Here is a 15223-nt window from a genome sequence, read left to right on the forward strand (position 1 = left end):
TCCTCTTCTCCTTTCTCCTTCCATCTAATAGCAGATTCTGGATGTTTGCTAATGTCTCTCAACATTTAATAGCATTTTTCAATGTGTGTTTTTAATCTGCCTTTTGTTCAATAGGCTTTTGTCTTTTAAAAAGATAATAAATTGGTTGCACTTTTGGCACATTCCCTACATATGAATCTTAGTGGGAGGCAGAACCCACTTCCCACAATTTGAAGCCAAAAGTCAGATGCTTATGACTCATACCTCTTCTGTTGCTAGGATGTAGACACGTGAACTTCACCATTAACTCCACCAATCCCAAACTTTGAATGGAAACAAATAATGCTTTTAAGAGTGAAACAGTGGGAAATCTATTTGTGTGATAGAGTAACTGTAGCACAAATATACATTTTTCAAGGGCAGCATTTGTGAAGTCAGGAACACCCAGGATTCAGTGTCTGCATCAGACTCTTTCTGTATAGGATTTGGCTGGATTACTGGGAGCTACTCAGCCTTTACTATTCCTTTATGTTTCTGAACTTAGTTCTCTACACCTGTGTACAATATCCTCCTCAACATCTTTCTGCTTAAATCTGTAACTGGATTTCTTTTGCTTATAATTAAGAATCAAGCAGTGTTTTGATTGTATCTTTAAAACATGAAGAGGAAAGTTCCTGCTTGGAATGTGCTACTTGGACAGATGATGTCTCTGAGAAAAGGAAGGGCATTGGGCAACCACCTACTTCAATTTGAGTACCTTTTCCTCTGAATGTAATAACTCTTTTGGGCAACACAACCTATCTTGTAAGGGAGCCCTTTTCAGATCTCAGGCATTTGGAAGGTCACCTAGGGCGTTTCATGGTTAGGAAGTTGAGCCAGAGAAAATTACAATGGTCCATCCATGTGGTTTTTATTACAGGGAGTGTCCCTACCAGCCTTTTGCATGGAAATATGCTTCAGCTATTGTGCTGCTACATTTCAGTATGTAAATCTTTCACTATAAGTCTAAATATTTCTCAAGGTAGAATTTATCAGAAAAAAATACAAATTTCTACTTACAACAGCAATATTGCAATATAGTTATTGCAAATTACTGATTATAATATTCAAATTTCTATTATCTTAATGGACAAATGTATTATACCTATCAACATTTAATAAAATTTTCCAGTATTTATTTCAATTTGCTTTTGCTTGATATGGTCATGTCTTTTTTTTCTTAAGTAATTTATTCAACTTTTGGAGAATTCCGCCATCATATGACACTTAGTATGACTTAATTTCCATTAGTGTGTTTCTTATCAGTTTGGAAGAGATCTTTATATGTTAGGTTTTTTAAACTTTGTGTCATATTTCAGCAAATATTTTGCCAGTTTGACTTTTTAACTTTGAAAAGAAAATGCTATAAACCTATAAGAAGATATCTTGACCACATTTATTGAAGTCTAACCTTATCTAAGCATTTAGGTATGAAAATATCAAAAAAGTCTTTATTCAAAAGTCTTATAAAAACAAAACGGAAAATTTTTTAAATTACTAAACCTATACACAGTGAAATAATAATTGAACATTCTAAATCGTTATCTCAATCTCATATGCATAAACACACACTTACAAATATGCAAGCCACAAATACCACTAAGTGTGAATCTTATATTCACTTCCCCATCCACTAAGAAACTAGTGAAGACCTTATTCCATGCATAGCTAGTGGACATGTGTCTCTCCTAGGTTTGGTTCCTCTTGCACTTTTTCAGGCCTCTCCTCTGTGTCCATGTTGCTTGCTGTACTCACTTTGATCTGAGTCAAACAGATTATTTTTACTACTATCTGAAGCATATGCCTCAATCACTCTATGTCTAATTGCTCAGTACAGAAACTGTTAAATAAACATTCTTGGTCAACTTTATCATTAAATATAAATAAAAATATATTGTTTCCCCCACAGTGTACTCTGAAAAACGTTAAATAGCAGCTCCTAATTGCCATAGAAAGGGTACCTCTCTACAGGCCGTGGTTCTTATCTTCATGTTTCTGGTGTGAGCTCACCTGAATTAGCTCTACTAGCACCAGGTGGGAGTATTATCTAGCCTTGGCTTTTGGCAGGAAACTCCAAACATTGGAGTTTCCTGACCTGAGAAAAGACTCCACCATTTGCAATGATTGGACAATTCTGGTACCAGAATGGTCTCATGTTTTACAGTGCTCTGGAGCTAGACAGACTTATGTTTGATTCTCAAAATTCATTCTCATCTATATCACTTGCAAGATGTCCAACTTTGGGTAATTATGTTACATCTCCATGCCTCGTTTTTCATAATTACTAAAGAAAATTATACAACCTGGAGAAATGATACCACTCCAATTCTTGATCACCAACCTCAGTGAGGTTCTCAAAGTGGCCTGGAATTTCATGCATGCTTTTTAAGGCATCTCTCTGCCATTTTCTGTAGTACCTCAATCTCCTCAAACATTCAAACCCATCTAAATGCTTACTCTCACCAAATGGCCCAATTCCTTACTTCACAAAGGAAGAAAAAACAATTAGTTTATTGCAACCTCAACTTCCCACCAGCAAGTCTAAATACTTAACTGCATCTACACATCTTCTTCTCCTGCAACAATGGAGAAATATGTTTCCTCTCACTTAACGCTAATCTTGTCAAGTATCTTGGAAATCCACCCCCTCCAATCTCCTTAAAGGCCTTATAATACAGATTATCTTCATCTTTCTTGTATTGACAACCTTTCCCTCTTACTGGCTTCTTCCAATGAGCATTTAAGCATACATAAATATTTTTTATCTTAAACTATCCTTCTCTAAACCTCATAGTGCCTCAATTTATCTACTGCAGATGTTTTCACTGCATGAACTTACTGTTACTAGAGCCAGAAAATTCTGTCTAGCAGCATTGGAGACTGTGGACCTAACCCTCTTCCTTCTACTGCCTTTCAAGTGCCTTGATGTAGCATCTTCTGGTTTTCTTCTTACCTCTCTGGTTACTACTTTCATGTTTGTGGAATACTCATCTTCTGCTTCCCTTTGAACGCCAACCAGTTTCTCTCAATCTTTCTTTGTAGGATTCTCTCTTTATATAGTCTCCCTAGACAATGACATGGACTCTCATGCCTCCAATTAGTATCAGTAATGATGATTCTCAAATCTATGGGTGGCAGCAGGTTTCAAGGACGGCATCCTTGGTCAGGGAGCTGCATCAACATATTTAGAAGAGGTTCCTCAAATTTCAAATCCTCCTGGCCCCAAAATGCTGTTATGTATCCTTCACTCTCTTGAAAATAATTTATTAAAAACGTGTATTAGGCTCCTAGTGTGGGCCAGGAAGGTACAAGACCTTGTGAAGACAGGAAAGATAAAATTTCTGTTTTCAGAGGGTTACATTTTAGTGAAAGGAGCAATAATCTAATAAACGAATATAGTTTAGGTGGTAGTAAGTGCCACGAAGAACAATAAAGTGCTTTAAAAGAGACAGGGAGTGATTAGAGAGTTATTTTGTACAGGTTAGTATGGGACAGCTTTTCGGTAATGTGACAATGAGCAGAGACCTGAATGAAGTAAAGGAGCAACACCTGGGGGAAGAGCTTTCTTAGAAATATGATGAGATTCATTACCAAAGTGAGGTACTTTTATAGATGAGAGGGTTTTACATTCTTTCTCAGTGAAAGAATTTAAGAACTACTGATGAATCCCAAGTCTTTCTATATGGCCCAATCTCCCTTCTGAATTTTGGACCCATATACTCAACTGCTTCCCAGACATCTCAAGGATTTCCCACAGAAGCTTTAAGCCCAGTGTTGAAAATTGGACTCTACCTTCATTCCTTTCTACTGCTCCCTCCTGCCTGCCCCTCCCCTTAGATTCTGCATTTCTCAACCATACACCAGATTGCTCAAGACAAGAACCTGGGAATCATTCTTGACTCCACCCTCTTCCTTATCTCCAAATACAACCAAACCCAAGAGTCCTATCAACTGTCCATTTCCCCATCACCACCATGCAGTAGATTACTGAAAAAGCATACTAGTTGTTCTCCTTCCATTTTGTCACCCTCTCCTCCCAATCCATTGTCCAAAGTCAGTAATTTTTCAAAAATACAAATATATTTGTGTCACTGATCTATTTTAAAGGCATCCATTCTCAGACACCAAGTATAAACTCCTTATTAAGGTTTCTAAGAACGTTATTAATCTGATTCCTACCTTCAACTTCCTTTACTGCCATTGTCCTCCCAACTATGCCCCAGCCCCTTAAATGTAAATAGTTCACCTAAGCTCATTGATATGGTCTTTCCTGTGCCTCTCAGCCTCCCAGTACACCTGACAAAATAAAGATACCCCTCACCGTCCAGATCTCAGTTTATTGGTCTTATCCAATTGCGCATCAAACACACTTGGGGTTAAATGGCCTTTCTAAATGCTATGATGATACCTAAGACTTCTTTCAGTTATCTGCATTACTCACTAGACTATGTATGCTCTTCACACACCAGGCAGGAAATTGGACCCAGTATATAGTGACTATTATCAAATTAAAAAATACATATGTTATTGAATAAATGAACATAGGCCTACAGGTACTTGTGAGTGTTAGCACACATGTTATGTAATAAAACTGTTCTATACAACAGGAGTCCCCAACCAACTGCTCTGTGGCCTGTTGGGAACCAGGCTGCACAGCAGGAGGTGAATGGTGGGTGAGCGAGCATTACTGCCTGAGCTCCTTCTATCAGGTCAGTGGCAGCATTAGATGCTCATAGGATCAAGAACCCTATTGTGAACTGCACATGCAAGGGATCCAGGTTGTGTGCTCTTAATGAGAATCTAATGCCTGATGATCTGAAGCAGAACAGTTTCATCCTGAAAACATCCCTGCCCCTGCTCTTGTCCATGGAAAAAATTGTCTTCCACGAAACTGGTCCCTGGTGCCAAAAAGGTTGGGGACTGTTGCTATACAAGGTGCCCTGTCCTATAGGGTTCACGAATAGGTTCAAATTTTGTTATTATTTCTGTTTTGTTCTTTTGAGACAATGATAGCAAATTCCTACTTTATCAAATTTTCAAAGAATTCTATAACCTCCAAAATATTGAAGACCATTGAGTTATGTATAAGACGTTGTTAAGGCAATAATGAAACTCAGATTCTCCAGGGCTGTTCCAAATTTACTGATTCAACAAATATTTATTAAAAGCCAATTTCAAACACTTTTTATTATTGTAGCTATCAACCATTCCAATGTCCTGGAATTTCAACATTTTTAGTCAATAGCAATCAAATATATTTAATTTAGGATTAAAACTTTAAAATTATAAATATTTAGAGAAAAATATTGAAATTAAGTGAGATCCTAGAAGCGTTACATCAAGGAATGAACCCTGTTTTGTGTCTTTATGATTCTGTAATATCATTATTACTTATACCAAAACACATGCAAACAAACAGCACAAAAATTTTTAAAGGGAAATGACATTTTTAATTGTGGAAAAAATATTCATATTAAAATATAGCAATCTCTGTGGTCTTTTGATGTATGACTGGTAAGACAATTTGATGCTGCTTCATTATTTCCAAAGAATTCCAAACTAAATTTTTCATAGGGAATGGAAATCGTACGGTCTCTTGAGTAATCTTAAACTTCTAGCAGACACTGTCCACAGCAACAAACTCTGAAGTGGCAGTAAAGCAATATGACTATGGAAGTCTCCCAGTGGAGGAACTGCCACAGTGCTGACAATTATTCAGTGATTTGCTGTGCACCCTCTAGATCAGAAAGTTATGAAGAATTCCCCCAACAGCAACCCTTCACATAGGCACAGTCCAGGAAACTTACTATTAACTGCATTACAGGGTGTCACACTAGGATTTTGACACTAGGCAAAACAACTTTAACCACATCAGCAAAGTAATCATCCAACAGACAAAGCACCATGCCAATGATGGAATAAAAAAGAAAATCATTGATCATAACAAATTTTATAACCAAATAAAAGTAAACAATCTACTTTATATTGGCTCTGATCCTTTAAAAGTACTTCCCATTCTTTTTATCTCAAATCCTATCTCCGTATAGAAATTCAGCATTTTCCTTATCAATTAAATCACTCTTTTTCACCCTCATCTTTGGCCCATTCTTCCTCTCTCAATTTTTTAGATTCATTTTTGTCCCAGAGGTTATGAATGATTCTACAATTCTTTCTGATATTAGGAAATGCTATAATTAAATTATATAGCATGTATCAAATGTGTGCAGACAGAACTTTAAGGATGTGTGTGTGTGTGTGTGTAAGATCTCCTTAGACTGCCATGATAAACTTCTACAATTATGTTAATTCATCCACTCAATAGGTATTTGTTGAGTGCCTACATATAATCAAATACAATAGGTATTTGTTGAGTGCCTACTACATACGAAACACCATTCTAGGCATTTGAATACAGAAACAAACAAGACAGACAGATACCTGTCTTCATGGAGTTTGCAATCTATCTAGCCAAACTAAAAAATATATGTATACAAACAGAGAGATAAACAAGAAAAAATATTAGATTATACATGCATACAGTTAAAATGATAGAGTATATATTATGTGTCAAGGTAGTCTGTGGTGCTGTGAATAGAAAAATAAAGAGTATGTGCTTCCAAATAAGTCATATAAACCATACTGTCCATGTCAAACATGTAAACAGATGATAATAATGTAAAGAACTGGACACAATAATGACCAGAAAAATGGAGAGATCAGCTCTGCTTGATGGACAAGAGAGGGTGTCTAAGTGAATATACTTTAGGAAGATCTTGAAAGATGAATTGGAGTTTATCAGAAGATAAGGAAGGCAGAGGAGAGAACAGCATGAAAATATAAGATGACAAGAAACAATCAAGATTTGCAGTTTGCTAAAACACAGAGAATATGTCAGGGGGTATGATCTGATGAAGCTTGACAAGAGCCAAAACAGGGAGGTCATGTGTACTATGTTATAGTTCCTACTATATCCTGTAAGCAATATAGGCCCTCAAAAAGATTATAAGAAATGAAATAAGGTAATAACAGTGGAATTTTTCAAATATGGTACATGGCAAATAGATTTGACGGAAGTAGGTCTGTAGGCATAGAGATCAATGAGGCAACTATTGCAATTCTCCATGTAAGGGTAGATTAAAGGAAGTTCTGGCAAGAAGCACAAAGAAGAGCAGTTCAACAAACATCATGAAAGTGGAACCAATTGAATATGGGAGTGAAAAAGTTGAAAGAATCTAAGAGACATCCAGGTTTATGGCTTGAGCAATGAGTAGTAGAACAGTTTATCAATATAGATAGTTATAGGAAAGAAAGAGCTTTGTGGAGTAAGAAAATCAGTTCATTTCCCATTGTGGAGAAATTTAATTCTAATTTAACCATAGATCTTTTAATGTCTTAGACAGACATGGGTTTGAATTCTAGCTCTTTCACTTACCAGCTGTTTGAGTTTGGGCAAATAATTTGCTTCAGTTTCTTCAGCAATAAAACAGATATAGCAGCTACCTTACAAAATTATGGGATTAAGTATATGGAGTGTTTACCTTTTGCCAGAGTTTTACATGTATTATCATGTTTAATCATAACTACATATGTGATTCACATACATATTAATTTACACGTTAGTACATGTAAACATGTATACCCAGAGATAGGCAGATGGATTAACTCTATCACCACATTGTCAGAGAAATGTGTTCAGGATGCCCACTGCAAATCTATTCCAGAGGTTTTTCCCAGAAGATCAAGGAATTGGAGTGGGTACTACTAATATATTTTATTTATAGTTGATTTCCCAAATTCCTTATTAGCAGTAAAACTTTAGCCCTCAAGGTGAGGACATTTTGGGTTCTCTCAAAGGTTTTCCAAGATGGACCCACTTAGGTTCATCTGCATTTGCCCAGCCAAAATGGGTCTGCATTATTTATTTTAAAAATCAGAATTGCAATCTATGAAAGTTGATCAGGTAGATATTTGTATGTGTGTGTAATTCTTTGAAATTGAACATTTATGCACTGAAAGAGTACCCAGGAGTGTGGGAAGTGACGGAAAGTTGCTCTAAACAGAAAATGAGCAGATAGCAAGGAAGAAACAACTTTAGTGCAAAGTTATTTCAAAATATCCTTGTTTAAGAATAGGTGGTCCCAGAATTGCTGAGTTAAGGATAAATGAGGCCTTTTGTTTGGAGTCTCCAACTTTGCACAGTCTAAAACTATCATCATAGCAGATTATTCATCACATTTTCTTAAAGTATGTACACCAAAAATTAGTTGGATGTGGTAGCAGGCACCTGTAATCCCAGCTACTCAGGAGACTGAGGCAGGAGAATCGCTTGAACCCAGGAGGTAGAGGTTGCAGTGAGCCAAGATCATGCCATTGCACTCCAGTCTGGGCAACAAGAGCAAAACTCCATCTCAAAAAAAAAAAAAAAAGTATGTATACAGAATTTTACTTAGAAATATTAGAGGCATATTGAAAAATTTTACTTAATTGAATCTAATGAGAAATTTTAAACACATTATAATATCTGATGTATAGCTTACCTTGGTCATTACTCTTTGCAATCTTTTGCGTTCAAGCCATCCCCTGACATACGCCTGCATGATGGTGACCATTCTAATCAATTTTGGGGTAATCATGAATTTTTTTCTTTCTCGGAATACTTGGAAGATTTCTATGTGTGGTCCAATTCTTTTAACTTTATTGTCATGTTTATCAGTTTTATTTGGAGTATCTTTTATCCTAAAAATAAAACAATTTCTTATTATAGATAATATGAAAAATTAACACTTCCACAGTTTTAAATTCTTTCAATGATGAATACATTGAAATAGGAAATATATTATAACTTGTACATAGAATTCAATGCATGTACATAGAATTCAAATATGTCAATAAGGTCCTCCAAAGAAGGTTGAATATGCCAAGATCAATATTACATGGATAAAATTAACCTTCTGAAGAAAAGAAATCCAAAAGAAAGTGAATTTTTCAGTCTATCTACAAGTATTCAAAAGAGAATGTTTTCATATGACAGGGCAGATTAGTTCAAATAATTTTCTTGTCCCAGAAGCTATTTTAAACTACAGAGTAATTCAAAATTATTTGATTATTTGACACTGATATTCTGTTAACCAAGCATCATCAGAAAAATAACTTTGATTCAAATACTTCGAATTGAGAGGCTCTGTACTATGGTGGTAGGATCACGGCCTTTAGGATCAGCAGACGGGAAAGGTGATACCGCAAACAATGACCAGTCTGTAATATTGCTATGGGTGACTTGGTAGTTAATAATGAGTGTCAACTTGACTGGATTGAAGGAACAAAGTATTGATCCTGAGTGTGTCTGTGAGGGTGTTGCCAAAGGAGATTAACATTTAGGTCAGTGGGCTGGGAAAGGCAGACCCACCCTTAATCTGGGTGGGCACAACCTAATCAGCTGCCAGTGCAGCTAGAATATAAGCAGGCAGAAAAATGTGAAAAGAGAGACTGGCCTAGTCTCCCAGACTACGTCTTTCTTCCATACTAGATGCCTCCTGAAACATTAGACTCCAAGTCCTTCAGTCTTGGAACTCCAACTGGCTCTCCTTGCTCCTCAGCCTGCAGACGGCCTATTGTGGGACCTCCTTATGGTCATGTGAGTTAATACTTAAAAAATTCATATATATATATATATATATATGAATTTTATATATATATAAAAATTCTTATATATATATATATATAAATGGAATATATATATGTTCCATTTGTTCTGTCCCTCTAGAGAACCCTAATACAGTGACCCTAGTAGCGATTGATAACATTTGAGAAAATTGAAGATTTACTACCATTAACAGATTATCTGTAATCTTGGTAACCTTGTGTCAGCTTTTTCTTTATATGTATATACCTGTTATGTTTTATATATGATAGCCAGTTTTTCGAAGTCTTCCAAAGTTCAACGTCTAGTTCCCTTGCAACTTTTAGCATATAAAAATGCTTTCTTCTTCTTAATGTTTTTATTTCTGCCCTCTCACAAATGGAGTTCCACTGACTGAGATGCCCAGGTCAATTCATTCACCAGGGCTGAGTCTTGCCCCAAAAATGATCTGTACCTACATCTCTGAATCCCAGACTCAAGTTTCTTGATTCTCAGAGTGAATCTCTGACTCACGTTCACTCTGTTTTAGCATTATTTTCTTAGTCTGTTTTATTTAATTTTTATGTTAAGTTGATGTTTAAGTCTTGTTCTGTTTTGTACATGGCTATTATTTTTATTCTCTCAGTAACTGAAAAGTGGAGTATGATCTTCATTACTTGACCCAGCCACGAAGTCTCTGTTCAGTGGTAGATGGCAGGAAAACCCAGTTCTGTCTTTCTGTATTTGTCTTTCTGTAGTTTTTCTTGAAGCTTGTACTACCTCCTGATATTCTCTATATTGTATGTCATTTGAACACTAGCATAACACCATTTTTGAACATTAGTTTGAATATCATTCAAGAGAAAATTTTGCACTCATTAGAATGGAGATCAGCCCCAGATCAAGAAATTTTCATAAGAAGAATTTGTTGTAGATCTTTTTGACTTCCTGACCTTCCTACTCCCAAGTAGCTGCAATGAACCAGTGAGATTTGTTGAAGCACAGAAAATTGTGCTGTATATTTATTTTTGACCTATATCTAACTATGTATAACTGAGGCTGCTAGTTCTCTTTGTGTCTATGTTTGTAAATGAAAAAAAAAGTCCTTTTCCTTCTTGCAAAAGGAAATAAATTAGCTTCGTACAATATTCATGTAACTGGAGCTCTTTTGTATCAGTGGCCGATTCATTCTCTCATTCTCTCTTTTTCACTCCCTTGAAAATGTTTATACATTACTGAGCCAAATATATATCATTTTGTACACTGAGGGATAGATATCTTATTAAACAAAGCTGCCAGAAGAGCTGAAGAATAGGAAACAAAGTTTTGTATTTGTTTGTTTAAATTAAGGCTGATTTTGAATAGCTTAGAAAAGAGGCAGCTCTGCCTTCTAAGAGGATTTTTGCTTGGTTAATATTATACATTTTAGGAATGGGCATTGATGTATGAGATCAAGTGGAATGCAGGTGAAATGGTAATGATTACTTCTTGCTTGTCCATATCATCAAGATCTACTATGAAATCAAAGAAATTCTGAGTTGACATCTTTTTCTCATTTCTCTCAGAGGAAATAAGAGGACTGTTATAGAAATAGTTAAATACCCAAACCAAAAAGTGAGGGAAGGTTTCATGTTCTAACGAGATGCAAATAACAAAGGAATATATGTGATGGTAAGGTGATGTGTAATGTGTATTATTGAAGTGACAGCTCTAGGTCATTAGAGTCTTCTGGTCTCCTAAGTTGCCTTGAAAGGCACAGAGTTTTTAATCCTCTACTGAAAAGTGTGTGTGTGTACATGTGTATGAGAGAGACAGACAGAGAGATAAAAGAGACAAAGAAAGAGAGACAGAGACAGACAACAGAGACCGAAAGAGAACTGAAGGTTATTTCGGGTAAAAGTTGTAGTTCATATGAGTGATCAGAACTATATTACGTAAAAAATATGAAGAAATGCAAGCATGTTTACAAAATGACGAATGTGATTTGTCTGGTTCTCATAACAATTGAAAAAGAAATGAATTTTATCTTAGGTCTGAAACAGATGAACTTTGATCAATACTATATCTCTAGATAACTGGAATGTTAAAGAAAAGACAAGAACAATTTATAGAAGTGAACAATTTATAGACGTCTTGATGGAAAACAAATTGTATTTACAAATAATGAGTTTGAAAAGAAGCTAATACACTAAATTTTGACAATGGTAAATCAGAGAAATGCTTGTGAATCCTTAACTATAAAACATTACATAGGTGGTATATTTTAAAAGTAAAATTAGAATATGATATCACTTTTGTTATACTGACAAACTGATTTTTGATTACACAGTCTGCTCTTAACAGAGGGAAGACCATTCTGTGCCTTCAATATATTTTGCCCAAATATCAAAAAGTTCCTTTTATCACTTAAGTATTCCTTTTATCGTGCTTATGAATCTTTTTTCTCTTCTTTGTGACTTTTTTGCAAAGTTTGGTATTCCTAACATTTAAAGTTACTTTGTTACTTGTGTCTCTGTTATTTCTTTTTTACTCAAAAGGCACCTATGACTTCTGTTCATATTTTACTTCATCTGACAATTTTTTCAATATTTTCCCCACATTCAAGTTCCAAATTTTATTTTATTATTATTATCCTCTTTTTGAGACAGAGTCTCGCTCTGTCACCCAGGCCGGAGTGTAACAGTGCAATCTTGTCTCACCACAACCTCCGCCTCCCGGGTTCAAGCAATTGTCATGCCTCAGCCTCCTGAGTAGCTGGGATTACAGGAGCGTGCCACCACACACTACTAAGTTTTTGTATTTTTAGTGGAGACGGGGTTTTGCTATGCTGGCCAGGTGGGTCTTAAACTCCTGTCCTCAAATGATCCCCTGCCTCCAACTTTCAAAGTGTTGGGATTACAGGCGTGAGCCACAGTGACTGGCCTCAAGTTGCAAATTAAAAGAAAATAATAATAGTAATAATAATGTCTTTTTAACCTAACTTTTGGGTACCCCAAATGGCTTCAGGATCATACCAAAGATGTTCTTCTTCACTTATAAAAGGAGGGCTGCAACACATGACAAGGTACGTCTTGCATGGTTGTTATACAAATGTTATAACAATTTTATTTTTTTAAAGCCAAAGATGACTCCTATATATTGGCCCTTACATTTACTTCTGCATATTAGGACCATTGGCTCAACAGCTTACCAGCTCCAAATTCAAAATTCTTAGACATTCAGTTGTTTTAAACATGGCCCAAATAAGCATATTTTTAGCCATTTGGAGTCTACTTGCTTTGCCTACACCATGAAATCGCTTCCAATATCTGTTAGACATCAATAAGGCAAATCCGGGGGCTATAAAAGACCTCATGCCACTGCTGCTCTTTGGAGCTCAATGACCCAGAGATTCTCCATCCTGTGGTTGAGTGTCATCACCTAGACATGGAAGTCCCCTCTCTGATTTCCCTCTCCCACAGGAGATCGCTACTCCTTCTGGGTAGGGGCTCCATGTCACAGTCTCTGGAAGGCCTTTGCTGGGAGAGACTTCTCATGCAAGCCTATCCATGTGCTGACCAAATAAAGCTTGGTATTGGCTACTGCCACTTCAGGGTCATGTCTTTTTCTTGACCAGAGCCATGATCCTCGACCTTGTTACAATGGTCCTTATTTTTATCTAATTCAATACTGTATTGAGGACTGTCCTGTTTATCAAATTTCAAAATATAAAAACAGGTGACTAATCAAGGAAAAATTTGGCCTAAGTTGAATATATAACAAATAAAATATTAATAAAGCCGGGTGCAGTGGCTCCATGCCTGTTATCCCACCACTTAGCAAGGCTGCGGCAGGTGGATCATTTGAATCCAGGAGTTCAAGACCAGCCTGAGTCATAAGGTGAAACTCTTTCTCTACAAAAGCAACTATGAAAAATTAGCCAAGCATGGTGGCATATGCTACCATGAGAGGCTGAGGTGGGAGAATCCCCCAAACCCAGGAAGTCGAGGCTGCAGTAAACCATCATCATACCACTGCACTCCAGTCTGGGTGAGAGATTGGGACCCTATCTCAAAATATACATATACATATATATTTTTACATTTACATAAACATATTAGAAGCACAGTGTGGTATATTGATGGTCAATTAAAGCCTTCTTAAATCCATACCTTTGCAATGTGATTCTGCAGCCCTACTCATCAAGAGGTGGAGTCTATTCACTTACTCTAGGACTATGAGCTGGTCTTGTGAATCGGTCTGGCCAATAGAATTTAATGGAAGTGATAATGTGCCAGTCCTAAGTATGTGCTTTAAGAGACTTTACACAGTTTCATTCTTTCAGAACCCTACATCTACATGACAATGAGCCAGCAAGTCTCTAAAGGATGAGAAGCCACATGGGGAAGAGAGAAATTGTACCCACTGGTGTAAGCCCAGGTCTGGAACAGATCATCATTATTGTTGCATGAGAAATAATAGCTGTTGTTTTAAGCCACTAAGTTTTGTGATGCCATTGTGGTGATAGATAACTGATGCACATACTTAGGTCTATACTCAAAGACTAACACAATAACTGTCAAATTGATTTTTTCAAAGATTTTGTTTCAGAGGTAAATTATCTGCCAAGTTGTGACATTAGAGATGAAATTTTTAAAACCTTGAGGCTTGTCAATGTCCTCCTTGTCAATATGTTCTTATTTCAAAGTGATCAATGACTAAATCCATATGGAAAAAAAATCTGTATGTCCTTAGTAGAGGACTCCATTCCTCTCCACTCTGAGATTGTTGATTATTACAGCAAATTTTTGCTAAACATATATTATACAAATCAATCATATCATCAGCAGCTAGTTTCTGCCCAAAGTCCTGCTACAAGTTACAGGTTATAAATTTCATCTTCTGAAAGAAACATCAAAAGAATGGTAGCCTTATGAACAATGCATTTTCTTAACAATTTATAGTAGCAGGAAAAGACTTATGGGCACAGGTTTCTCAGCTTAAACTGACGTCACAACCATGAACCTGTTAGACTAAGCAAAAGAACTGATTCAGGATTTCAGGACTTTTTTCATCCAGAAACAGAAAACTTCATATGGTATTCTGCTTAAACCCAGATCAACAAATTAAGAATTAATTATCTAGAATTGAATACACTGATTATGTTTCATATTTATTTTCTAATAAAATATGAGAAAGCTTTTTTTGAATCAATTTATAAATTTGAATTTGTTTGCCTTTACTAGTACAAACTAGAATGAAATATCCTTTAAATGGTATATAAATGGTTTCAACTAATCCATCAGAACTTGAGGGGAAAAAAGTCCTAATGAAAATGTTCATATATACAATAAATTAATAAATCATTGTGAATAAGTTTATAGAAATTAAGAACACATTTTATTTTATCTTTAAAACAATATAGAACAATAGTTAAATATATACAAAATGCCACTACTGAGTTCATTATAGAAGTATTTATTTACAAAGTTTTAATAAGAATTGATACTTTTTTCTATCAAAATGTAATTGAAAAATCAAGTTTGTAATCCATTTTCCATTTTAATATATAACATTTAAAGGTAAGTCAGTAAACTAGGTATGGTG

General features: G+C 35.7%; 1 protein-coding gene across 1 annotated transcript in view; it reads right to left on the minus strand.

Moving 5' to 3' along the window:
* The window catches only part of IQCM (IQ motif containing M), a 469590-nt gene that overhangs the window by 209756 nt on the left and 244611 nt on the right, over positions 1-15223 (minus strand). The window contains 1 exon segment of the mRNA XM_025386437.1: positions 8556-8754. Within this exon segment, the coding sequence (XP_025242222.1) occupies positions 8556-8754 (199 nt within the window).

This window comes from Theropithecus gelada, chromosome 5 (genome assembly GCF_003255815.1).
Source record: "Theropithecus gelada isolate Dixy chromosome 5, Tgel_1.0, whole genome shotgun sequence".
Classification (NCBI taxonomy): Eukaryota; Metazoa; Chordata; class Mammalia; order Primates; family Cercopithecidae; genus Theropithecus; species Theropithecus gelada.